The sequence below is a fragment of the Callionymus lyra genome, chromosome 17, assembly GCF_982586985.1.
Source record: "Callionymus lyra chromosome 17, fCalLyr1.hap1.1, whole genome shotgun sequence".
In the NCBI taxonomy this organism is placed as follows: domain Eukaryota; kingdom Metazoa; phylum Chordata; class Actinopteri; order Syngnathiformes; family Callionymidae; genus Callionymus; species Callionymus lyra.
The window spans coordinates 9,326,477-9,352,025 of NC_141834.1; the positions used below are offsets into that span (position 1 = coordinate 9,326,477).

At 36.0% G+C, this 25,549-nt stretch overlaps 1 protein-coding gene across 2 annotated transcripts in view; it reads left to right on the forward strand.

Moving 5' to 3' along the window:
- Positions 1–25,549, forward strand: part of klhl29 (kelch-like family member 29) — a 379,680-nt gene that overhangs the window by 185,152 nt on the left and 168,979 nt on the right. For both annotated transcript variants that reach the window (XM_087813067.1, XM_087813068.1), the window contains exons 4-5: positions 4,283–4,430; positions 12,936–13,448. In XM_087813067.1, the coding sequence (XP_087669193.1) occupies positions 4,283–4,430; positions 12,936–13,448 (661 nt within the window). The remainder of the gene's footprint in view (positions 1–4,282; positions 4,431–12,935; positions 13,449–25,549) is intronic.

Here is a 25,549-nt window from a genome sequence, read left to right on the forward strand (position 1 = left end):
GCTATTATTCTGCAAATGATAAGTAAGGCCCGTGGGCCGCACATGGTCCTTTGCCTTCACATATGTGGCCCACATGATCGGACTAAATAAAAAAAAATGATGATATAGAGATGAGATGAAACGGTTAATTACCAACCCTGCTGTTTCTCAATTAAAAAAAAAAACATTTCTAAAAATAATTGGCTCAAGATTTTCATTTATGATATTTTTTATACTTCTTTTCCCTTAATTATGTGCGATTTTATGTCCTTCAACGGAGCTTTTTATTACATTGATAAACAAATGTTACGTTAAATTAAGGTCAAGGCTATTTAACTTGATTCATTTTTCTTTGTGTCCTTTATTTTGCAATAAAACATAAAACTGATCTCATATATTTATAATGTCATGTAATGTCAATGCGATAATTGCAGTTTTATAAAGCCATTTTTTTTCCATCTTGTTTTTGTTTGATTTTATTTCACTTATAATATAAAAGAGTTTATACTTTCACAAATATTATATATATAGTGCGTCATCCTCGGTGTTGTCTACCTTTGTTTGTGCAGCCAAACGTATTTGACGGCGTCCTTCTCTACTCGTGCGTTCTCTGGTGCGTCATCCATCTTATTTTTCGGGGCTCGCCGAACTGTCTTTGTGCGTTTGGTCTGCTCGCATGAGCCCGTGTGTAGATCTGTCTTAGTGCATTTGTGTGAGTCTTTGTGTGCGTTTGTGTGAGTCTTTGTGTGCGTTTGAGCGTGACTTTGTCTGCATGTTTTCGTTTATCTATATGTTTTGAACTATGTTTGCATCTAAATCCGACTTGGGCAACATACATGAGGTCACGATAAAACTATACAACTAAACATGTAGAACGTTTATGATGGAAGTTTAATGCCTTTTTTTCTCATTTGTTACTTTTATTTTTAAAGGTATTCTTGTATTTGTTTTATTCTTAGTGGAAAATGTAAGCGTTAAATTCTGTAAATATTATTTTGGGGTCAAATTAAATCCCTTGATTAGTTTCTGTCAATATTTTAGGGCAAAACATTCGTCAATTGTCGTCGTCTGTTATTTACGTTTAAGTATTTTTTGAGGGTACATTTTTGTAAATTTTATTAGACTCTTAGTAACGGCCTGCCAACATTATTTTGTGGAAACATATATTTAACTGTAATAAATGTTGGTTACATTTTGTCAATATTATTAGTCGTGGACTTTTTTCAGTTGTAAATAAAAACATTCTAACAGTATTATTTTGGGGTTATGTTTTGACGATTAGTAAGACACTCGTAGTAACATTCTGTCAGTATTATATGACCATGTAGAAATGTTTCTTGAAATTGTATCACCTCTTCAGTTTCTTAAAGACCCTTATATATATTATTATATATTATTGTTGTTTCATGTCACATTTTAAATGGCATCCTAATACACATTTGTTTTTAAAATGAAAACGTGTCCAAACATCATCTTTGAAAGCGGCTGGAGTCGATTGTATCCTCTCGTCCTCAGTGACTGTCGTGTCCTTGGCATCATAATACACATTTGTTTTGTAATGAAAACATGTCCAAACGTCATCTTTGAAAGTGGCTGAAGTCAACTGTATCCTCTCGTCCTCAGTAATTATCATGCCCTTGGCATTATAAAACACATTTATTTTGAAATGAAAACGTGTCCAAACATCATATTTGAGAGCGGCTGGAGTTGACTGTATCCTCTCGTCCTCAGTAATTGTCGTGCCCTTGGCATCATAATATACATTTGTTTTGTAATGAAAACATGTCCAAACATCATCTTTGAAAACGGCTGGAGTTGACTGTATCCTCTCGTCCTCAGTATTTGTCGTGCCCTAGGCATCATAATACACAATTGTGTATCCTTGTATTTTAATTTCAATTAAAAAAATATATAATAAATATGCTTTTCTTCAGATTATTCCAATAAAATACATCATTTTATATTATTTATTATCTTTGGGGGCTTGATGGCCCCTTATAACGGTCAAATTACATATACAATGTGACTCCTAAGGACCCCTGATATAAACACTGTCCATTTTTTGTTGCACATCTGTTGTTTGTCCTCGTATTATTTCTTTTCTGTGAATGGTGTTTGTTTTGCGACGCACTTTGTCTTTCATTAACCCGAGTCCAGGTGCGAGGGCCGCTATCATTAGCCCGCAACACGGTTAGCATTTCAGTCAGGCGGCGTCTTCAATCAACGCCGCCATTGTAATGCACGGTCGTGCTCCCGTCTCGGAGTGGACGTCGGGTCAGGGAGGATAATAGAATCCGAGGCTACAGGGAGCGATGGAAGGATCAGCCCCCGGGGCGGGCGCAGGAGGGGCCCGGTGACCAGGTCTTTTCTATTAACTCGGCCGGCCCGCGAGGGCAAAGCCAAGGAATCGGACGCTCACACCTACGCTGTGGACGGAACATCCAGACACCGGAGTGGGAGAGTGGAGTTTTCGCTCGGGGGGGTTTGAGGGGGTCCAGTGGTGTTTGACCCAATGTTTTCATCAGTGTGTGCTCGTCTGATAGCGTTTTCTTCCTCCTCCGCCCGAGCATGAGTGTGTCGAGGCAGCTTGTTAGTTGGTGAGCAGCGTTGTCACCTCAAGATCTTCTTCTCTCTCTTTTTTAAAATCCCTTCTGTGGAGATTTTTTTATTTTATTTTGCCTTCTTTTCTGCATTTCCATTATCTCACTTGACTGAGCTCGATGTTAAATTCATGGCTCAAATGAAGATGTAAAAATCTCAGTGGGGCAAGAAAAGGATTCGTATTTACAATTGGTATATCGCAATATTTTGGTTTCCGATGTTGTAACTAGATTCTACAGCAATTTATCAATTTGTATTTATGTCTTTACATTTATTTATTTTTTTGGGGGGGAGGGACTTTCAAATCATAATTAGTTTTGTCTTATGGTTTATACATCAATAAAGTGTGTGTAAAATAAGATAATTATTTGTTATATATATATATATTTAAAATGAACAACCAAATATTCACAGAGTTTGTTTATATTTGTGTTTAAATTAAACTTCTGGCCGCTAGATGGCAGCTCTGTCCTCTGCAGCTAAAGGAGGAGTGAGATCCTTTGAAAGTTGGCGTTGACTGAGCACAAGAGGATACAATCGTTTTTTAAAGCTAATATTTGAGATTATTTAGGTTTCAAAACAAATAAAAGTACTACTTTGTCAAGAGTCATGGTCCTCTGCAGCTCAAGTAACAATAAGAACCCCAAAATCCAAACAATTACTGAGGACGAGAGGATACAGTCGACTCCAGCGGCTTTCAAAGATGACACGTTTTCATTTCAAAACAAATGAAAGCAGTTATGAGTCATGTGGTCTTACTACAAATATATCATTGTTTCTACAGTATCACAATATAACTTGTCGTTTCCTCTCTAACACCATACATATTATTATTAAATTGCAAATATTCACAGTGTTTGTTCATTTTTGTGTAGCAATTAAACTTCTGGCAGCTATAGGAACAATGCAGTCCTTTGAAACGTGGTGTTGACTGAGCACGAGAGGATACAGTTGATTTTTAAAGCGAAACCTTGGACATATTTAGGTTTCAAAACAAATGAAAGTATGACTTTGTCAATAGTCATGCTCCTTCGCACCTATAGGAACAATAAAAGCCTTAAGGGCATGGCAATTACTGAGTACGAGAGGATACAGTCAGCTGGCAGCCACTTTCAAAGATGATGTTGAAACACATTTTAATTTCAAAACAAATAAAACAGTTACGACTTCATCAGGAGTCATGTGGTCTGTACATTCTGCAGCACTTGAGTCAAGTACTCGACAATACTACAAATATATACTTTTTACTACAGTATCACAATATATTGTGTCGTTGCCTCTGTATTGCCATACGTATTGTAACTCTGATTTTTTTAAGTTTTACGGGTTGCATGTGCAATCATTTTGTAATTGTATGTATGTGCAATATACTTATATTTTACTTACTGTGTCCTCATACTCATAGTGATGTATATTTATAACATTATGTAGCTATACAGGCATTTTAGTCATATCCTTTTCTACACTTTTTAACCCAAGTACTTACTCTTATTTCTATAACTATGTTTCTGAGAGTCACACACAAGGAATGTTTTTTCACTGCTGGATATGAAGGAATGGCAAATGAAGAACCTTGAACCTTGTACTGTGTACAAGTACGCAGATGTGTGGAAGTCAAATTAATTACACAGTTTTTGTTGCTCGATGTGAGTCGATCTCTCCCGGAGTTTCAATTAATGTTTGTTTTCTTTTCCCGCCGCAGGTCTCCGGCCTCTCTCCCGGCGATAGCCAGACTCCGGGATTACTGCTGGCTCCGGGTGTGCGATGGGGTCAGACGCCCATCAACCAGCTCACACCGTGGGATACGGACGAGCCTCCGAGTAAGCTACATCGAGACAGCGAGCCCACAGGTAATAAATCAGTGTATTACCATACAACAACGTACCACGTTCTGCTTGTTTTGTTTACGGCGCTATCGGGTCAACATTAATATTCTCCCCATGAATTACACGAATGCTTCACCCCCGAAGACTCGATTACATCTGATCCAGTTCTGCAGAGGCGTCTTGGATTCAATTGGCCCACAAATAAAAATACATTTGCCTCCAACGTTTGCACTTTACATACAAAATGATGCATAATTCAAAATGCCATCATCACGTGCATACATTTAATTATGAATGTGATTAGAATGTTCTCAACTGTCTTGTTTAAGGGCAACTGGGTCACGAACACTTGTCACTGTTTTATTGGTCGTGACTTCACTAGCATCGATGGTAGAGGTTTTAACTAGTGCCGTTAATTGTGATTATTGGTGTATTTTTTTTATTATTAACAACTTACTTGACGCTTTCTTTTTGAAAATAAAAAGAGAAAATGATGGTTAGTCACATCTTGAAGTAAACATGGATTTATTGGATGGTTGAATCTCATGATATACATGTTTTTTTGCTACTCAAATACACAGGATTTTTTGTTTTTCTAAATATTTTGAGCAGGGGTCCTCAAACTTTTTTGCACCGTGGCCCAGTTTCAAAATCAGAATCAGAAAAAAACACTTTTTTATTGCCGGTATAAAACCCAATACTGGAACCTTTTGTATAATTATTTGAATCGAAGTTCTTTTATGTTTTATAGATCAATAATTTTTGTGCAAAATAAATAAATTGGATTAAAAAAATATATATATTTTTAATTAACATGCAACTATCGACAACGTTCATGTTTGTGTTGCAATTAAACCTCAAGCCGCTAGATGGCAGCAACCATTACATCCCTAGTAATGCAGCTGAACGAACAATGAAATCCTTTGAAACCTGGCATTGTCTGAGCACGAGAGGATACAGTCAATTTGTAAAGCTAATATTTGGACAGATTTAGGTTTCAAAACTAATGAAAGTAGCCATTGTCCTCCACCGCTTAAGGAGCAATAGATCACCAAAGATCCCAACAATTACTGAGGACAAGAGGATACAGTCAACTCCAGCGGCTTTCAAAGATGATGTGTGGACACAGAAAATGTTTTTTATTGCCGGTGTTCTAAATACAACACTGGATTTGTTTTTGTGGTGGCAGCATAAAAGTAAATATAATTAATAAAAAACGAATGAATATGAAAATAATAATATTAATAAAACATTCAATTTAATTAAACAATATTCATGATCCTTTAAACAATATCCATGGTTTAATGTGGGCATTATATTCATGAAACTATGTTCATATCAAATCATTTATCCGCTAGTTTACGGGTTTATTTTTTGTAACTTCATTGAAACAAGTGTCAAGACTCAAATGTTACTTCAGAGAAAATACCAAAAAAAAAATTCTAAGTAAATCACCATTAAGACAGTAAGAATCAATAGAAGTTAAATGATATCAATTATTATTATTATTATTTCTTTCTACGCTGCCTGGTAACAAATGCCTTGGGTTGGAAACCATTGATTAAGATCACAGGTGTCATGGCCCAGGAGCTAAATATGGCTTGCCAAGTAACGCTATGCGGCCCCAGCTTTTCAAACGTATAGTTGGTTTGAAATCAACTTAAACCAATTCTAAAAAAAAAGCTAAATTAATTTTGCATATCCACGTCATCCCATACTGAGATTTGCACTTAGACTGACTGTTTTGTACTAGGTATAAATCTTGTTAATTAATCAATAAACTACCAAAAAAATTGACTATTTACGTGGATGAAAATGAATTTATTACCACAATGAAGGAAAAAGAAAGATCCTGATTTTAAGATTCCAAAGAATCTGTAAATTTCTGATTTTTTGCTAAGCCCACGTCTTGGATCATCCTATATAACCCTTGTGTTATCTCAGGGTCAAAGTTACCCGGAGGCCAAAAAACAAATGTGTTCGTGGTCAACTTGACCCTGAGATAACACAAGGGTTAAATGTTGACCCCTGTTGATCTGATTTAGACAAAAGAACACAGAAGTTTAACCCCCTGCTGGTGGAAACTAAAGGTTGCAGGTTGCAGAATGTAACTAGATTTGAGTTTGTTAAAGTTGAAAAAAGTAAATGGCTTCATAAGTAGTCTATTTTTTAATATATCAATCGTTTGGATTGTCATGATCATGGATTTATATAAAGAATACAAACAAGTAAATTGTTTTGGATAAATTCGATTAATGAATTATGGTTAATTTATCCATTTTTAATCGTTAATGAGCAATGAAGCGAGCCAGACAGCGACGGGTTAAGCTAATGTCGAAGTCTTCTTTCCTTTTCTTTTTTTCCTGCGCTTTTATTGTAATGAACTCGTCCAGAATGGCGCTGCCCTCGAGCACTTCATTTCCCTGGATCGCTCTGCTGGCCTCTGCCTCCTGCTCATCACAAATGTGTCTCATTTAAAGGTAATACCGGCTCAGAGAAGTCCATCGTTCACTGCAGGTGCTGCGAGTCTTATCAGCCGCGAAAACTCTAGGAGCGAGAGGGTCCACGAGCGTCTTCAACTGATCAATATGGTTTAATATTCTCCATAATGCAACCATTAGCTACAACCATTAAAACCGTTAAGAGCCACCATCGCGTCTTTACAACTCGGTTGAGTTTAATCACTGTTTAAACTCCTGAGTTCCCGACTCGACTTGAACGTCTCGCACATTAACAATGTAAATCTCTATCTGCAGGTAATCTTGTAAGAAAGTAAAAAATGTTGTGGTTTTTCGCCAGAAAATGCCGGTTTTATTAGTTTTTGACGTTGTAAATTAAGTTTCTTTGCTCATTCATTTCCTGGAAATGTTGCTCGGATATTAATCGACATTAATAATGCAGACCTGACTTTATCTTTTCTCGGCTTCTTGTCGGTTTGTCTTCAGACGCCTCTGGCCGAGGCTATTTTGGGTCTTCAGACTTATTTTGTGACCTCACTAAATGTCTTTCTTTACCCATGTTCCATTGCATTAAGTAACTCAGTTGTCATTGCAGTTGTTATTTCTTTCTATATTCACTAAAATGAAAAATAATGTATCATATTTGATCTATTTCTTTTTAATTTAATTGAACAGCACTTTATTGATTTTTTTCTTTTTTTCATATACAATACCTTCACATCCAAAATATTGTTGCCATAGTTATTTTGGTTAAAAAAAACAACAAAAAAAACTATTATACCATAGTATATTTAACCATTATTACTACTATTATACCAACTATTATACCATAATATCTAATAACTATAAGAAGTATATAATAACTATATATAATAACTCTTCATTTTAAAGCATATTTTAAAGACAATTATAACAAACATTAAAAATTAAAAACAAATTATAATTTAGATCTTCATACTGTGTTCATTTAACTTGTCATTACGTCCCCTGCAGCTAAATTAATAATGAAATCCCGCTGAATGACTGGGGATGAGAGGATACAGTCAACTACAGAAGCTTTTAAAGCTGATGTTTGGACATATTTTGGTCTAAAAACAAATGAAAGCAGTTACGACTTTATCAAGAGTCATGTGGTCTGTAAATTCTGCAACACCAGAGTCAAGTACTCGACAATACTACAAATATATCCATATATCAAAATATCTTGCATCATTGCCCCTCTATCGTGATCAGATCATATCACTAACTTTTTTTAGTGTAATTTGGTTATGAATGTATTAAAATTTGCATTATAGGTGAAATTATATTACATTTTTAATTATATATATTATATTTACATAATTAAATCCCTGGCATTTTCATGTAAATATTTAACCATTTTTATTCTACACATTCAACGCAATACAACAGTTTTCTTTTAAATTTTCTTTGCAAAAATATATTAATGAAATCCATGAGATGAAAGATGTACAAGCTTCATTTAATTTTCGCAAAATGGTCATAGATATGAATTATTGGTTAATCAAGCAAATCTTTTTTTTATTTAAAAAGTTTGTACATGTTTTTACTAACTGAAATTACACTGCTGACTCTGCAATAGGTTTGTTATGATAATATAATTTTCTACTCGATAATCAAAACTCAGGAAAATATTTTATACTAGATACTATTTTCCATACAGCGAGGATACCAAAAAAGACTCGAAGTATAAAACCTTTTTTTTACAAACAAGAAAAAAACTGCAAAAATAACTTGTAAACATGTGACCATTAACAGACACATTAAATATTTATAATTTTTAAAAAAAGCAAAAATACATTTTATGAATTAAATATTGTAAGGTTTTATGTTGTGTACATCGAAATATTAGCCAAGCAAGCCTCATCACAATGAAATAAACTCAGGTGTTTTACCTGGTATTGATCCTTTTGAAAAAAATGTCTCAAGGATTAAGTGATTTTGAAATGTACTTAAATGATTCGATATTGTGTCATTCAGAATTATGCTCTTTTTTAAATATTTTTGAAATGTATTGTTGTTGAATGAAGAATGAATCTTATTGTTATAGTAAATCACTTTCTTGTTTTTGTATGTCGTTTTTTAAGTCCTAATGCCCTTTAAAATAATTTAACAAAACTTGAAGATCTAAAATATTGACTGGCACTTTGACTAGAAAATGTGAATTATTGATGTATTATTTTATTTGGTTTCATGTATTTCATTCTAAAAATTGTTTATAACTTTATAATTACTTTTGAATTATTAACGTGTTGTAGCTTTGGGTCAAGATGACCCGAAGGCCTGTAAACCAATGTATGATAACACAAGGTTTAAAAGGAAAAAATTAAATACATATTTTGAGTAAAATATTTTCACTTTTGCTGCTGGAAATTCTCAATTGTATTAAATTCTATTGATGCTAAAAAAGTCCACCAGTCGTAATAAATCATACATACATTGACTATACGTGGGTGAAGAATCTTCTTCACTTCGACCACTCGGGAAATTAATCTTGAGTTTAGAGCACGATTCCTCACATTACCTGGATGAGCTAACAGATCGCACAAGTCGACTTTAATCAGAAAGGACTGTCTTCACACTGCATGAATCCCATTAATTGTTTAGAAATTTCAGTTAAACAATCTTTTATTTTTTCGTGTTACCATCAGCACTTTCACTTACTTTTTGTCGAGGGGGCGTAAAAAAGACGGAATCGTATGTGCATAACTCACATCCTAATTATCGTCGGCCTCTTATATGAATGGGTTTATGGATGAATAATGAAAAGCTTGATTACCCAAGAGGAGGATGCGAGTAGATTAAGCTGTTTTATTTTGAAAAGAAAGAGGGGGGGTTTACTGGTGAAGATCTCCTGCGGTGGTGCGCCCCTGCTGCGCCGCCACGACCCCCCGCTGCCTATTGTGGCCAAATTGCGCTGAAAAAAAACGTGTGGACGTCTTATTATTGTGTCAGAGCAAACAGAGGCGGCTTTTGTGTCGGCGGGCCAAGCACAGAATCCGGGCTGAAGTGCACTCGGAGTGAGATGTCACCGAAGAAAGCGGCCCCTGTCGTATATATATATGACACTCAATCCTCGCTGGAGAAAAATCTTGCATATTGATTTTTTTCCTGTGCGTTTTCGCTATTCCCAGGCTGTGACTAGCTGGAGCTTCTCGTCCACACTTCACTGAACTGCGTTGCCAGAAAGTTTTTCCACCAACTGTGCCAGAATTAATCAAGCGTTTTTTTTTCTTTTTTTCTTCTTTTTTTTTCTGTCTCTCTCTTCAACACAAACTTCACTGTTGTGTCGCTCAAGTTTGTCTTGGGAATGAAAAAAGTCTTTTCAACTTTACTTTCATTCAAATGTTTGCTTGAGTCACAGACTTTTCTTTCAAGGAGTGTGTTTGACAGTTTCCTGTTTGCTTTCTCCTTTCCCCGCGGAACGCCTGAACACATGGCGCGATTTATTGGCCGAGAATGAATCACCCTCGAAACTTAAATATATCTTAAGTGCTTTTCGCTGCCAGGTGGATTATTTAGGACAAGAAATACTGAAGGAACTTTGTGGAAGAAAACAAAATAAACAGGCAAACAATATATTTCATATGATTTTTATACCTTTTTATGTATTTATTTACTTTAAAACTTTCCGTCTTTTGTATAAAACTATTTGCTTTCATATTTGTTTTATTATTGCTTTATTTTTGTATCATTAGTGACATAACACTTTTTATTTCTGAATATTCCCAATTTAAAATGTTTATTCTTTTTGACAATTGCTTTGTCAAACATGTATTTTTTTTAAATTAAATATTTAGTTTTTCATTCAAATAACACAGCTTTCACTCTTTTTTTTTCTTTTTTTTTTACAGTATTTCATCTGTTTTTTATACATTTTTATTTTTATTATTTTCCCTGTAAAACGTTCCTTCTTTCATGTACTACCTTGTTGATAAAATGCATTTGTTTTATAATTTATTTTCGATTAAATATTTGTGTCATGTCATAATTTGGTTGCCATATTTTCAATTGTATTTACTTGAGTATCATTAATGACATAATACATTTTATTTTATCAAAATTACCACCTAAAAGTTCTTATTCTATTTTAAAAGTTTCCCGAAAACAAAAGGGTTAAAGATGTATTTATTCATTCAGTATATATACTTTTAGTTTATTTATTTTGAATATTCTTCTATTTGATTTACAATAGACATGCACTACTATACAAATTATTAAATATACGAATAATAACTAAGGTAACTGAAGGCAAAAGTATGGACATTTGAGACAGAAAAAAAATACTTAAAAAATATATATATAGTGATTTTTTTTCTTGGAATGCTTTTTCTGTCTTTAAACCTTTAAAACAATATTTATTTGTGGTGTTTATTTTGTTATTTCACAAAATAAATGTCTCTTATTTTGCATTAAATGGATTTTTGACGTAACCGTTGAAATTCAACACAAATAATAATAAATAAATCCCTGAAAGAATAGGAAAGAATGTTCACTAGTAAACATGTTTTTATTTCCCTCGTACCTGCGTGTGTCAGATAAGAAGACAAATCAAAAGCATCCTGTCACTAAATCACCACCACCTCAAACTCTATGATGTCATCGATCCGCTCCACACGTTATCAATTGACATGAAAAATGTCGGCCTACATTTTTCAAGGCCTGACTTTTTTTTCCTTCTTCTTTTCTTGGCTACTTGCCTTGCGTCGTCTCAAGCCCCCTCTGGCTGCTGTGGCTATTTTTGGAAGAAGAAGCTGGTATTTTGGGGAACGGTGTAAAAAATGAAGGGAGAGAAAAAAAAAGAAGTTTAGATTCAATACGGTGGCGTCTTCCTGTGCTGCCTTTATATTTATTGCCTCGGGGTGAAGAGATGATGAGCTCAGAGCGTCTGGTCAGATCCTTTTTTTTTTTTTAAAGCAGGTAGTTTATCGCTTTATAGAGAAGTAAAGCTCACGATGCTGCTCTGATGTTTGAATGGAGGAATAAAAAGGCGGCTTGTTATTCATTGAAATTAGTTTTAGCTCAAAGTTATTTGAATATCCCTTTCAGGTTCAATATTTAACGCAATAAAAGCAGCGTCGAGCGACCACAGCAGATGATGTTTTGAGGATTTATAGATCTCTTTTAAAGTTTAAATCGCTGACTCAGCTCTAATAATGAATAAATGCACTTGAAAGGATAAAGAAAATTCAAAATAAATAGAAATGTAATAATAATTACCTGGTGTTTTTGTTATAATTAATTTATATAAAGGTGATTTTTGTTTAAGTACATAGCAACACTATTTTTATCAATAATTAGATACGCACAGAGAGAGTTTATACCTCTGCCAATTAAATTTCACGAGACTTTGCTCAAACACGACAAAACAATCATAATAAATAAAACGGCTCCTATGATGAAATTTTGGTATCAGCTCATGACGTATTATTTTTTTACTTGGTTCTTTTACATGCTGTATTTTTTATTTCATAACTTTTTTTTTTTTTAGCTTAATGACAAACGTTCATAAATCTAGATGGAATGAAGGACGATAAATGACTTATGTATAAATAAATGTAAACAAATGTATCAATGTATAAATAAATGTATAAGTACCTAACAAAATGTATAAATAAATGTGATGATAAGTATCAATATGTCAAAATGTCAACGTGGTCCATAGTTAGCCTTGAAGCTAAGCTAAACGTGTGATGAACGTGTAATGCTCTCCAGGCAGTGGTAGTTGAGCCAAGGCTGTAACCAATCACTGCCTATCACCCGCCCACTTAATTTGCATACGGACATACGGATATGCTTCTGGGGAGTAGCAGCCTTCCACTGACCCGGCTTCGCTCTTTACTGAGGACAGTGTTCACGGAGTTGCTGGCGTCGTCCATGATGGCCAGTCGTTTGCTCAATGATCTCCTCTCTGGGATGATCATGACCTTGCAGATGAGTCCTTGAAGTTCAGACTTTCGATGTGGTTTAAGTCGATCGGAGATTGAAGGAATGTACAATTCCCCCCGTAGCAATCATGTATTGATCTGTAACCCGCCTCCGTTTTTGGCAGGTCCTGCCTGGGCAGCGCCGGTAGCCGCCGTCAGCCAGCCCAGCCTCCTCCCCCACTCCTACGCCCTCCCTCAGCCCCCGTCCTTCAACCACAGCGTGACCGCGCAATCGCCCATCATCGGAGTAACGCCGTCCATCCAGACTCCGGTCCTCCCGCAGCACCCCCTCATGACTGCTCACTTCCAGTTGACCTCTCAGTCGACCCAGCAGCCCCCTTCCCTGGTGCTCAGCATGCCCAGCCAGCCCCCGTACCCGTCGGCCCAGCCCGGAGTCGTACCTTCCGCCCTCGCCAACCAAGTGCATCATCCCAGCCCTCACAGCGTGATGGGGAACGGCCACTTACCCTCTCACCCCGGCCTCATGCAGCTGCCGTCCCTACCGCTGACTAATGGACAGGCGGCCGGGCAGGTACCGCCCGCGGCCCCCAACAATCAGGACGCCCTCAACGGGCTGCAAATGCTGCGAACTGTGGGAATGGGAAAGTACGAGTTCAGCGATCCAGGACATCCTAAAGGTAAGTAAAAGGCCTGCTCAATTGGTGCGCTGAGATATTTCTGTTGCTGTTTCCTCTTTTCAAAGTCCCTAACAATCCGATATCAAATATGTCAAAGTTAACCTTGAGAAGTTAAACCAAGTAAACCAATCCCAGCTGGAAGTCAGGAAGTAATTCCCAGATGGGAAGGAATTAGGTTCAAAGATATGGGTTTCCAAACCATAGCATTTTTTGATGGCAACAGTCGTTAAAATCGAAAAAAAGGAAGCCGCCTTTACAAGATGTGAGACTAGAACCTTTAGAACCTTGGGTATTAAGTATGTTTTCATTGCTTGTTGCAGTACTAACCTTGGCATTGGGTGGTCTCTTTTCTACATTAGCAAGAGTGGTCAACGCAACTCGACCAAGGCTGTTCAGCTTCAAAGCAAGGTTTAGTAAATGAGATATTACGGGATGATTACCTTCGTGAGCGTTTTAAAATGATTGCAAACGAGGACGAAACTTCATCATCAAACAAGATTTATAATGATTTTCGAAGGTGATATGATTATTAAACCCCCTACCATGCACTGAATCACACCCTGAACGCCTCCTTGTTTTTCTAAGACACTGTTAGATTCCCTAGCTTCTACTTTAGAGGCGAAACTTGGATTGAAGAAAAAAAAATCATTTTAGACCCGACTGTCCATTACGTAAAAAAAACAACGTATTTACCAACTACATCCAGTCTGGAAAATCGTGGCATTTATTGACCTTGTCTCGATTCTGTTTGCAAATATAACTTCGGTCTCAGAAAAAGCACTTTATGTCTGTATATTTATTTTTATAACGTTTTATTTTTCCATTTTCTATATATTGTCACCCACTGTTTTGTTGTGTTTGCAGAAAACACATTAGCAGGTTTTCTTAATGGGTTTCTTTTGAGTCTGAACCTGTAGATGTGAAGACCAACAGCGAAAAGTGTGGCCTCATTTTTTTAAGGAATAACTCTCAGGTTTTGAGAATCAAAGTAATGTCTGGCAGTTGGTTATTTGCCAAGAAGAGATTGCCTAAGGAAAAAGAAATTGGTGATGATGAAAGAGAATCAATTATAGCTATGGTTGAAGTTTGCTTTATGGCTAAAAATCCCCTTTAAATCTCTGAAATTTCTGTCAAAAATTATGATTTGGTTTTTTATTGCACACATAAATAAAACAAATATTCACCCCTAGAACATCAAATAGTTTAGAAACTTTATCCAATTGGACAAACTCTGCCTGAAATGAACTTGCAACCTTTTTTGTAGCCACTCCCGCCCCAACTTCGGATTATACCGAATCACTCAATTTACGATAAATCATACAGTGAAGTTACGTGTTGACAGTCAATAACACTTAAAGCATTGTTTGATTGCCAGCTGTTTTTTGTGTTGTTGTTGTCACTGTTAGCCTTAACTGCTAACAACCCACAAAGACATGTTGAAAAATGTTTACATTTACATTTCCAATCACACCAGTACTATTTTTGCTATATTTCTAATATCAATTACATCAGTTTCTAATTCTTCCAGGTACAAAGGAATACTGTGTACATTGCACCATGTTAAGAAGTACCTCTATTTGAGCCCATTAGTAAAAGTATATTTAACTGCAGCTACTACTGGTTAACAATTAACTCAATTACATTTTTATTATTGAATTCAGGCTGTAATTAACTATTTTGACTTTCATTCTTTGTAAAATGTAGTTACAGCCATTTATATACAGTGTTTAGTCAGTCTACTTACTAAAATATCGTCCATGGCTTAATGTAGTTGTTGCAGGTCATATATATTGTATTAAAGCTTTAAATAGAGAAATTGTTCCGAAAAATCTTAAATATTTATGTATATTATACATTTTTTTGGTTCTTTTATTCTTTTATCTCCAGCTCCAAAGTGTTCCTTCATTCAAACACATTACAAGCCTAAAATATAGACTTGTTTGATTGGTTTCGAAAACAATTCGCAAAGTCGAGGCTTCAATACAAGATGCACATTACAGACGAGCGGTACAGCGGTATTTTAACGTCTTTTTGTACGAAAATGAAGATGTAGATAAGTAAGCGCCGGTCGCTACATTAGCACAGACATACATTTTTGCCTATGACTCCAAAAAGGACGGATTACTCTGAAAATAAGGGTGAGAAGAAAAAGAGTGAAGTTTGAATTTTCGGTGAAGTATAACTTCAAGGTAGAAAAACGAAAAAACCCAAACTTACGGTATCGAATAATCACATATCACACTTTTATTATAGTAGTATTAAGTGACGTCATCAGCAAGTTGCTTTTTAATCGCATTGTATTGCAGGAAGTTTCATTTTATCGCAATTATTGAATGTTGAGTTATGCATCTCTAATGTGCAGGAGAGGTTCTTTGTGAATTGTTTGTTGAGTAATTGGTGAACGTTAGTGGATTCTCTTGAATGGTTTTGTCCCATTTATTTTTTTATTTTCTGAAAGGGTTTCTGTCTTTAAAAGGTAACTCATAGATGTTTTTTTTCAAGTGGTCACTCGTGCGGGAAAGTGTTGACAGGATCAAAGTCGTACACAGAAATGCGCAACGAAATGGTGACATGTGGCATTGAAGGCACTCAGCGCACTCTCAGGAGACGGAGCCGATTTAATGGTCGTTTCATTGACAACATTGGACAATGACGGGATCGCATGCGTGTGAATCTACACCACACTCTGCGTTCAAACCCGTCGACCGCCGCACTCTTTTCCACTCACTTTAAAATTTTCAGTTTCAAACCTCCTCCGCGTTTCGGGCTGACTTGCTTTTTTTTTTTAATGCCCATCTACTTTTTCAGCAGCGTGAGCAACACCACGACACGACTCGTCTCAATTACAGAACTTTTTAGTCCCTTCTTCATGTTGCTTTTCTGCCAAACTTTTTAAAAAGTCTTTTTTTTTTATTTCCCTTGCATATGTGTCATACGGTTGACAGCAGAGTACAACTAAAACATTTCACACAAGTATAATTCCTGCCTCGGTTTGACTTCAGTGATGACAAGAAGACACACCGCGGTACAAAACAAGGCAGGTGCATCTCTCTCTCTCTTTCTCTTTCTCTTTCTCTCTCCATCACTCCTAATAGCTGGCAGCGACCTCTGCAAGAACTCTCAGCCTTTCTCTTATGTTTGCATCATTTGTAGTCTTTGCTAAGTGGCGACACATTTGTAAAAAAAAGCTGGTTCAATGCAGGAGCTTCTGGGATGAAAATTGGTTTCTGGTTTTAACCTTGGAGTTTATCATGCAGAAGGCCAATAACAGATGTTTGCAATTCCCTTTACAATTTTCACATTTAATGAGGCTGATAATATACGCTCACGTTGTTTTCTTTGTCACCGACGCCTCCTGATCAATAAAATGAAAGCAATTTTTTTTTTATCCCAGGCTTCGAGCTATACATTGAAATGAGACATTAGGTTGGAAAAGATAATTACATGGGATTAAAAAGCTCTTTCTGGCTTTCCATCTTTAATAGACTGCCTCTATCCATATAACATTATTACCCTGAGCGTTTTCCTATTAAGCAACACACATGTTGTTGTTCTTTTTACCATGAATGGCTTCACAATATCAGAATATAAACTTTTTGTGTTGATTTGTGTTGTTGACGCGAGTATGGTCCATTATGGGAGCTCTCGAAAATGTAAAAAAAAGAACGTTAAAATAATGGGAAAACTGGTAGTTAGTGCGTTGGCAAATGCTTAAACGTCGCATTTTCACTTCTGCAATGCTTGCATAGGTTAACTCCGAAAACTCCAGGTTCCTCCCACAATCCAAAAACATACAGAGGATTTCACAGTACCCTTGAGTGTACCAATAATGGATAGTGGAGAATGATGGCATAAAAAGAGTGACTGACTGTGGCAATCCCTCAAGGAAAATGATGAAAGACTAAATAGAACGAAGTTCAAATTGTAATTGGAATAGTCAACATTATATGTTGCTTTTTCACGATATGTTGGTACCAGAATGTTGAGCTAGAGTGAATTATAAACAACATTGTGTTGATCACACACTAGAATTGAGGTAATAGATTAATCTTCATAAAAAATAAATGGTTTAGATCACTAATGTAAAGGTCAACTAACTAACTAAAGGTAAAAAACAAACTGACTCACTCACATGTTTCAAATGTACAAGTCTTCCTCTCCAAGTCCCTCTCCATCATGAAGAAGTCTTGAAGTTATTACTTTATAAAGTTCTCCCCTGTCTGAAATCTCGGCAAACGAGAGGTTACGAGAGCGGAGTACAATATGATGTAATAATGGCTTCACTCCTCCTCCAGCCAGCTGTAATCCCGCCACACTTTGTTTATACAACGTGTCTCTTGGAGGTGGAGACTTCCAGGATTAATTACGCTGTGACAAACCTTAATGCTTGACCAGCATAAGGTTTTTTTTGGCATTTCTGAAAGTGCACTAATAATAGATACTCTATTGATCTTTGTAGAGAAATGTACATTCAGGAAAATTAAGATATGTAATATAAACGATTAACAAAATATAAAAGTACAAAAGGAAAAAATAAAACTTTAAATATACAGGGACTAAGATACAACTAAATAATAACAATACATTTAAAATCAATTCCTAATTGATCAACATAAAATACATGTAATGTATGATGTTACTCTGTCACTGATTTTTAATATTAAATATTAACAATGTAAATACTTCTACTTGTTTTTCCCTTTTCTTCGGTTCTGCATGAACCAGCCTGTGTCAGAAATTGCCTGGTAAAATAACCCACGTCTCACATTTATTAGCCCTCGTGTTCCCTTGAAATCTTCTTTATTGGCCCATGTCAATGTCAAGCCGCAGGTAGAGGCACAGAAAATTTGTTCAAATCTCAGCTTCCCTTTGAAAGGACATTAGCGTGCGAATGATTGGTGGCAGAAGGACAGTGGAATATTGGTGGAAAAATAACTGAAGCCGTGTTAGCAGCAGTTCTTCTAGCTGTCGAGGCAGACCTTTACTCTAACAAGAAAACTTAGCAGTACAGCTGTAATTCGACTGTCGTAGCTTCCACACCGTCTGGTGGTTGGAATACGTCCATATATCTGTTACTTCCTGGAAGAGGAGAGCGAAACAAATCCGGGTTACGTCATAAATGCCGAAGGTGTTGAGTGTCTTGGACAAAGTTTTTTTTTTAAACTGGATACAGTTGCTGACGTGAAAATGAGGCGAGGGGTTCTCCTTGATATGTGGTTACCCTATAAACTCAACACAGCTCAACTTGATTTAAAATGCAGTTTAAAATGCAACATTAAAATGATACAAATCTTGGTTTCTCTACAATTGATCGTTGAGCAGCTGGAAACATGTAGAAGTATAAGACAAAGAAAATGCTATGTAAAAAAAAAGATAATTTACAAGATGTGATTAATATCCATTCCGTCAGGAGACTGGAATCAATACGGACCAGAACAATCCCAGTTCAAGAACTCCCCATCTGCTCTCTGGGTCATGAATATTGTTAAATTATATTTAATATATTTTAGTATATTTTTAATTAATTATTAATATATGCCATTATATAGCGATGCATTTTATTTTTTATGATTAAATGTGTTTTATTCTGTCATTTTGATGAGTTTCTAAAGTATAACAGGAAGTTATAAAAATGCAATGAATTCATGTCTTTTCTGGGTTTTTAAAATATGTTACATTTTTCCAGTCAGGCTACACAAATGGTCACCATTAGGAAAACATACTGATGTACTTCTGTGAAGCAATATTTCTTCCGAAAAGGCGCATACATTAGACAGTTATTGCTATAAGAGTTTTACAATATTATTTTTATTTTTATTTTATTTTATTAGTCTTTACAATAATTACTGTTTAAGATAAGTTAATGCAGCGTTGACTCATGTTAGAAAAGTCATTATGCACTGCAACAGTTGAACTTAATGACTTAAATTGAAACATCGAAAACTTCAGGATTCAGGATTCCAATTTTTAAATGGGTACAAAAATATTGTACTACGATATATAAACTACATAATCGCAAAATAGCAAAACATTGCTATTGGTTTATTTACTGTTATCGATATAATACTAAAATCAATTATTCTGCTTTCTCTTTGAAATAAAATCTTAGAAGAATGAAGATTAGTAAGCTTAGGAAAGAGAAAATCTTGACATTCTAACTCTAAGAAGATGCAACAAAGAAAAAAAAAAAAACAGCACCAAAGCTGCTACTCTAGTGATACAATTTCAACCTTTAAGGTCACTAAGTAGCGAACTCTTGAGTGGAACGATTTATTGCAGCGACTCCTTAAACTTTCAGCAGCGAAATGATCATAGCAGCAAAATGGAGGTACATAATTGTAGTAGTTTACTCATATTCAACAAAACAAATGTATGATAAAAGATCGTTTCATAGTAAATATTCATAGTGCCAAAACGTCCAACAACGCCTGGATTCAAGCGTATCTGACTGTGTTTCCTAATCCCCATAAAAGCATCAACGTCTTGGGTGTGACCGCATGGACCTTTTTCCTTTTTTTTTGCGCCCGATGTCAGCCTCTCGCAGTTAAAGCCAAGCTTCACAGTGACAGCAATCACGCTCCATGTTTGATTTGGCTTCTCCTTCAAAGGGAGCAATTTGTCTTCGCGCCGCATCAGTGGGCACATCAACAACTGTGTCCTCCGCTCGGTGTGTGTTTGTGTGTTTGTGTGTTTGTGCTCACTCAACCTCACCAGATCTATCTGTTGTTAGCGGCTAGATGTTTGTACGCCACTGTAACAGTCACCGCCGCGCAACTTGTCCTGTGACTCAATCCTCAGCAGGTATTTTCACACCTGCTCATCATTTTTTTTCCTCAACGATATCGCTCACCTGCTTCACTTCCACCATGTTATTGAATTCACATTCTCCACCCGTGGCCTATTTCCTCTGGACCTACGGCCAGGAGGGGGCGAGAAACCGATAAATAAGTACCGCTATCTCCCCGTCCTTCGCTGCCCCAAATACAGCCATGCTAGGTTTCAGGGTCTCGGGGTTTCTTGAGATAACCTCGCAAATATAACTTGTGGAAAGTCCTGCTAAAAGAGAAAAGGAATGATGGGAGGTCAAGCTCTCGCCGGTGCTACTGGGAATAATACACTTTAGGCAATGGACGATATAGATTGAGAAGCATTAAAGATTATAACAATCCCAATATATGGACCACTCTTATTTCCCAACTAGGATTCCATTAGACTAAAAGTGTCCCGGCGAACCTAATAAAGACCATATTAAATGAGGTTGCATACCCATCTGGACTGGCCTGGAGCAATGCTACCATTTTAATTGAGATAAAAAAAATTGCTAAAGTTAGATTTGGATGGTTTGAACATGTGAAAGGAGAGACAGGGAAGGATACTATTGATACTTCTCATCATGTTTTGATAGATATTTCCCCTGAAAGTCCTTTACTTAAATGAATTATTTAAGATTAACTTGAATAAGTTGCGACTTTTAATTCATTTCACGATGGCTCAACACTCTTGACGGGGTAAGTGCTGAGCTGGAACTATAGGATCATAATTGCTAGCCACTTAAGTTATTATAATTGTATCACAGCAGGTGGTAAAGGAATGTTGGGAGTTGAGATGTCGTCGTGCCAAGTATGATCTTTAAAGGAGAAAACAACTTGTTAACGTTCAGTAGAAACATTAAGAGTAATATAATTAATGGCTGGTTAAACTCCGACGAAGATATGACACCTAACTAATAGCTCCGTGCTTCAGTATATTCATGGTCGACATGTAAACTCTGTGTATTTCTTTCTCACTTGTACAAGTAAAATGTGTCACTTTTAAACACCAGAATCTAAGCTTTCCCCCGGCTAAGATTACCTGGTTTGTAACTACTTGTCAGGGCAACATGGTAACTAGAAATACATTTAGCGTTATGCTAAGCGTGTTTGCTTTGTAAGAAGTCAAAAGCTTTAGTATATACATTAACTTCAAACAGCTGATAGTGGCGTGACTTGTGTCAAAAAGCTATACAAAAAGTATGAAATGCTTAATGTCTGCATTTTCATATTTCGATGACTAAACCTTGCTATTAGCTAGCATAACCGCGGGTAATCTTCTTTAGCTAATTGTTCTTTACTCTCATTTTACTCAAGATTTTTTAAATAATACAAATTTGAGTTGATATCCAGGCTTCCCTGATGATGGCGGACCTTGATTAGAAAGTGACTCTAAATCCGATCTTACGTGGGACAGGAAGTCCGATGCTAGACTAAATTGGTGTAGGAGGAACAAGGCAGGACTGAAATTCAATCCAACATTATTTGGGATATTATATCAAAGCTTGTGGACTTGATTCTACTCTTGCTATTGAGTGGTCTGGAGTCGAGCGCACATCTTACTCAACCCAGACTAGAAAATTCAATGAACCATGTAATCCGTCCGTCAGATCTGATTGCAAGGGTTATTGGCCTTAGAGGAGCCGTGCTCCAGAGAACGGAACTTTTTTTTTTTTTTCATTCCCGGAAAAGCTAACTGTACCATCGAATTGAAAGTTTCTTGTGTTTACTGTTGGACCAAGTACAAGCGATTGTTGGTGAAGATACCTTCACAAGCAATGTTTTCGAACAATGATTTGTCAGCCAGTAGAACACTTGAGTCGAGGCAGTGTTGAAATCCCGAGAGAAATTCCTGAACCAGGTCATCATTCAATATTAATATCCCACTGTTTAACCCAGGGGAACCATGGGAGAGGAGAAGCGTGGATTTTACTCATGGATCCTTATTGTCTATGAATTAAATCATCATTATTACAGATATCACTCTGACATCAAAGACAGGATCAATACGAGGATGTTCAAGTTATTTCATATTAATATATAGATTAAGGTAATGGTCAGTTGGTAGGCTTTTTATTTTAATTTATAAATAATATTATGTAACGTAGGGGTAGGCAATTCAAGTAGTCCTTATTTGTTTCCTTATTTAACATTATTTAAAAGCCAAAAGACAAACAAAACAATGAAAAAATTAGGATAAATATAAGCTTTTTTATTATTATTATTTATTTATTTTTTACATTTTATTTACAGCATCTCAAAATGTGTATTTTATTGTACTATATATTTATATATATATATATATATATATATATATATATATATATATATATATATATATATATATATATATATATATATATATATATATATATTAATCACAGTTAATAATAACAGCGTACATAATCTTAAATATGTAAAAAAGCAAAAAAAGCTAAAAGTGCAAAAGCTACTTTATAAATTACATTAACATATATATATATATATATATATATATATATATATATATATATATATATATATATTGCAGTAAAAATTAAAATAAATTAAATTACCAACTGGATAAATATGCAATTAAATATGACGTTATTGATTATGCTTTTTTTCTGTTTCAATTGAAGGAAGTATGAACAATGACGTCGCCCCCTAGTGGTCGGCGGACTTCTGGTTGAAACCAGTGTTTATTAAAATAAATTTCAGGGGAAACTTTTAATACCATTATCACGATTAAACATTTGATTTGCTCTCATTTTAGAATGAAAGAATAAATTAGAGGGAGAAAATGCAGACCCACAAAATAGTGGCAAAATTTAATTTCTAAAACCAAGAACTGGTTAAAGTTTGACACTCAGAAACCTCTTTATATCATCTCTTTTGTGTTTCTATCTTTGCCCTCATGAGTTGAAAGACCTCATCCGTCCCTTAAATCGTGCCCGAGCTGTCGTCCTGCACTCAAGAAGCCTCGACGACTGCATCTGAGGCCGCAGACTTACCCGTCGGGTCATCCTCAGTTTTCTGCTGCGTGAGGTTTTCCCTCCTCAACCCCTTCTTTCCGAACCCTTTACTATTCCTGTCCCACCTCCTTGTGTCGTCGCACACGCACACCGTCCCGCGCTTAATTGCACTCTCTGGAGCTTCCACGCTCCAGCACGGGGGCAGCCTCTCCCCGCCTTCCCAGGAAGTTCATCTTCCAGTCAGCTCACATCAGCCACCATCTGGGGACCGAGCATCTCTGGAACCGCTAGTGAAGGCAATTAAGATGCCGTGCTGAGTTAAGATCTGTGTGTTACTTTGCAGCTTCGCACGCCTCGCCGGCTATTCTGTCTTATCTGCCTTATTCAAACTGTAGTCCCGGCAGATTTTAATTATGGCCTCCTTGTTTTGTTTACCTTTGCAACCCCGACGCACGGGCAAGTATCCACCTGCATATCTGCTCGTCGCACAGAAATAGCATATTTAGAGCGTCCATGTGATGCTTTGTTTTAGTTTAACACGCAGGATTACACCTGAAGCTAATGTCTCTCACGGATGCTCCCGGTAGCCTCGTATAGACCTGCATAACCTCTGCTCGTAAGCTTCAGTGAAACCATCTGCAGCAGGAATATCAACAGTCTTGTGGTAGAAAACACATGAAAATGGGGGAAAGAAACTGATTATAAATAACAGATGATGAACACAGCAGTGTATGAATGAATAATACTTCTATAAGAAAAACGACTCTGTTTCCATGTCTTTTGTCAGAATCTAAAAATAAATACATAGCATATAGGAAAAAGGAAAAAAGGCACTATGAGAGGACATGCCTCTGCCAAGTTACCTAGTTGTTGTGCTAACTAGTTTTGACGTTTGTTTGAGACTAATGTCATATTTACCTTCTTTCTTTCTTTTTTTCCTTCTTTCTTTATTTCCTTCTTTCTTTCCTTTTTTCCTTTATTACTTTCTTTTGTTCATTTATATTTTCTTTCTTTTTTCATTCTTTCTTTCTTGCTTGCTTTCTTGATATATTTCTTTCATATTTGTTTGTTTCCTTTTTTCTTACTTCCTTGCTTTCTTTTTGTCTTAATTTCTTTTCCTGCTTTCTTTTTTTCTTTCTTTTTTCTTTCTTTATTCTTCTTACTCTAGCTTTCTTTCCTTTTTCCTTTATCTTGCTTTCTTTCATTCTTTCTTTCTTGCTTTTATTCTTGCTTTTTTTCATTTTTTACTTTCTTGCGTGCTCTCTATATTTCATACTGGCTTGTTTCCTTTTTTCTTCCTTCCATTGTTGCTTATTCGTTTTCTTTTTTGCTTGCTTTCCTGTGTTCTTTCTTGATGGCTTTCTTTCTTTCCCTTTTCTTTCTTGCGTTCTTTCTTTTTCTTTCTTGTTTTTGGTGCTTAGTTGGGAGAAAGAATATTAAGCTCTAGTGTTAAGAAGCTATGTCATTGATTTAAGAATTCTTTAAAACTTTCCTGGATCCAGATGGCAAACCACAATATTGCTTTTTTTTTTTGCTAACCACCATTTTAGACATATAACCAAGTTATAAAAGTCGATTATTTTTCTCTATTAAAAAATAACCGTCATACCCAACGACACAACTGGCCTAAATCCTTTAGCATCTAAGTCGCGGTTAGAACAAAATGTATATTAACCAGGAATTATGAGTCTGATTTATTTCTTGTAGGCTCCATGTATCCTAATTATCTCTGTGTTTGTCCGCATTTGTTTCACGACAACATTCCTTTAATCCTTAAAGAAGTCTCTGTATCATTTTTGAGATTGATAATCGATATTACTTAGCTTACCCTTAACTCATTAATCTACATTGAATTGACTGTCCTTTGGGCCACAAAGAATGGACTTGGCAGGCCATATTTAGGCCCCGGGCGTTGAGTTTAAAAGAGATATCTTGGATAAAGGCTCTCATCTGTAGCATATATATATATATATTAACATTGCTACTGCCATCAAATCAAACTATTTGCCAGGAAACTCGCATGAATATTTGAACAGTTTCCATGTCGGTAAGGCATGACGGCGTCAGAAACTATATATTCTTCTAGTAACATATACACTTTGTGACGCTCCAACCATGCAACTGAGGAGCATGAATTATGACTGCGCACATATTTCATTTTGCTTGGATGTAATTGTCATTGAATATACATAAATTACTCGGCGTTATCAGCTCCATGACTAATTCAAAGGATGTGTTTTGATCGCGGCGCCTGCAACGGTGCAGCGCGACGAGCTGCTGGAAGCGGTTAATAAAAACACGAGGCTTTATGTGATAGCCACGAGACCATTAATCACAG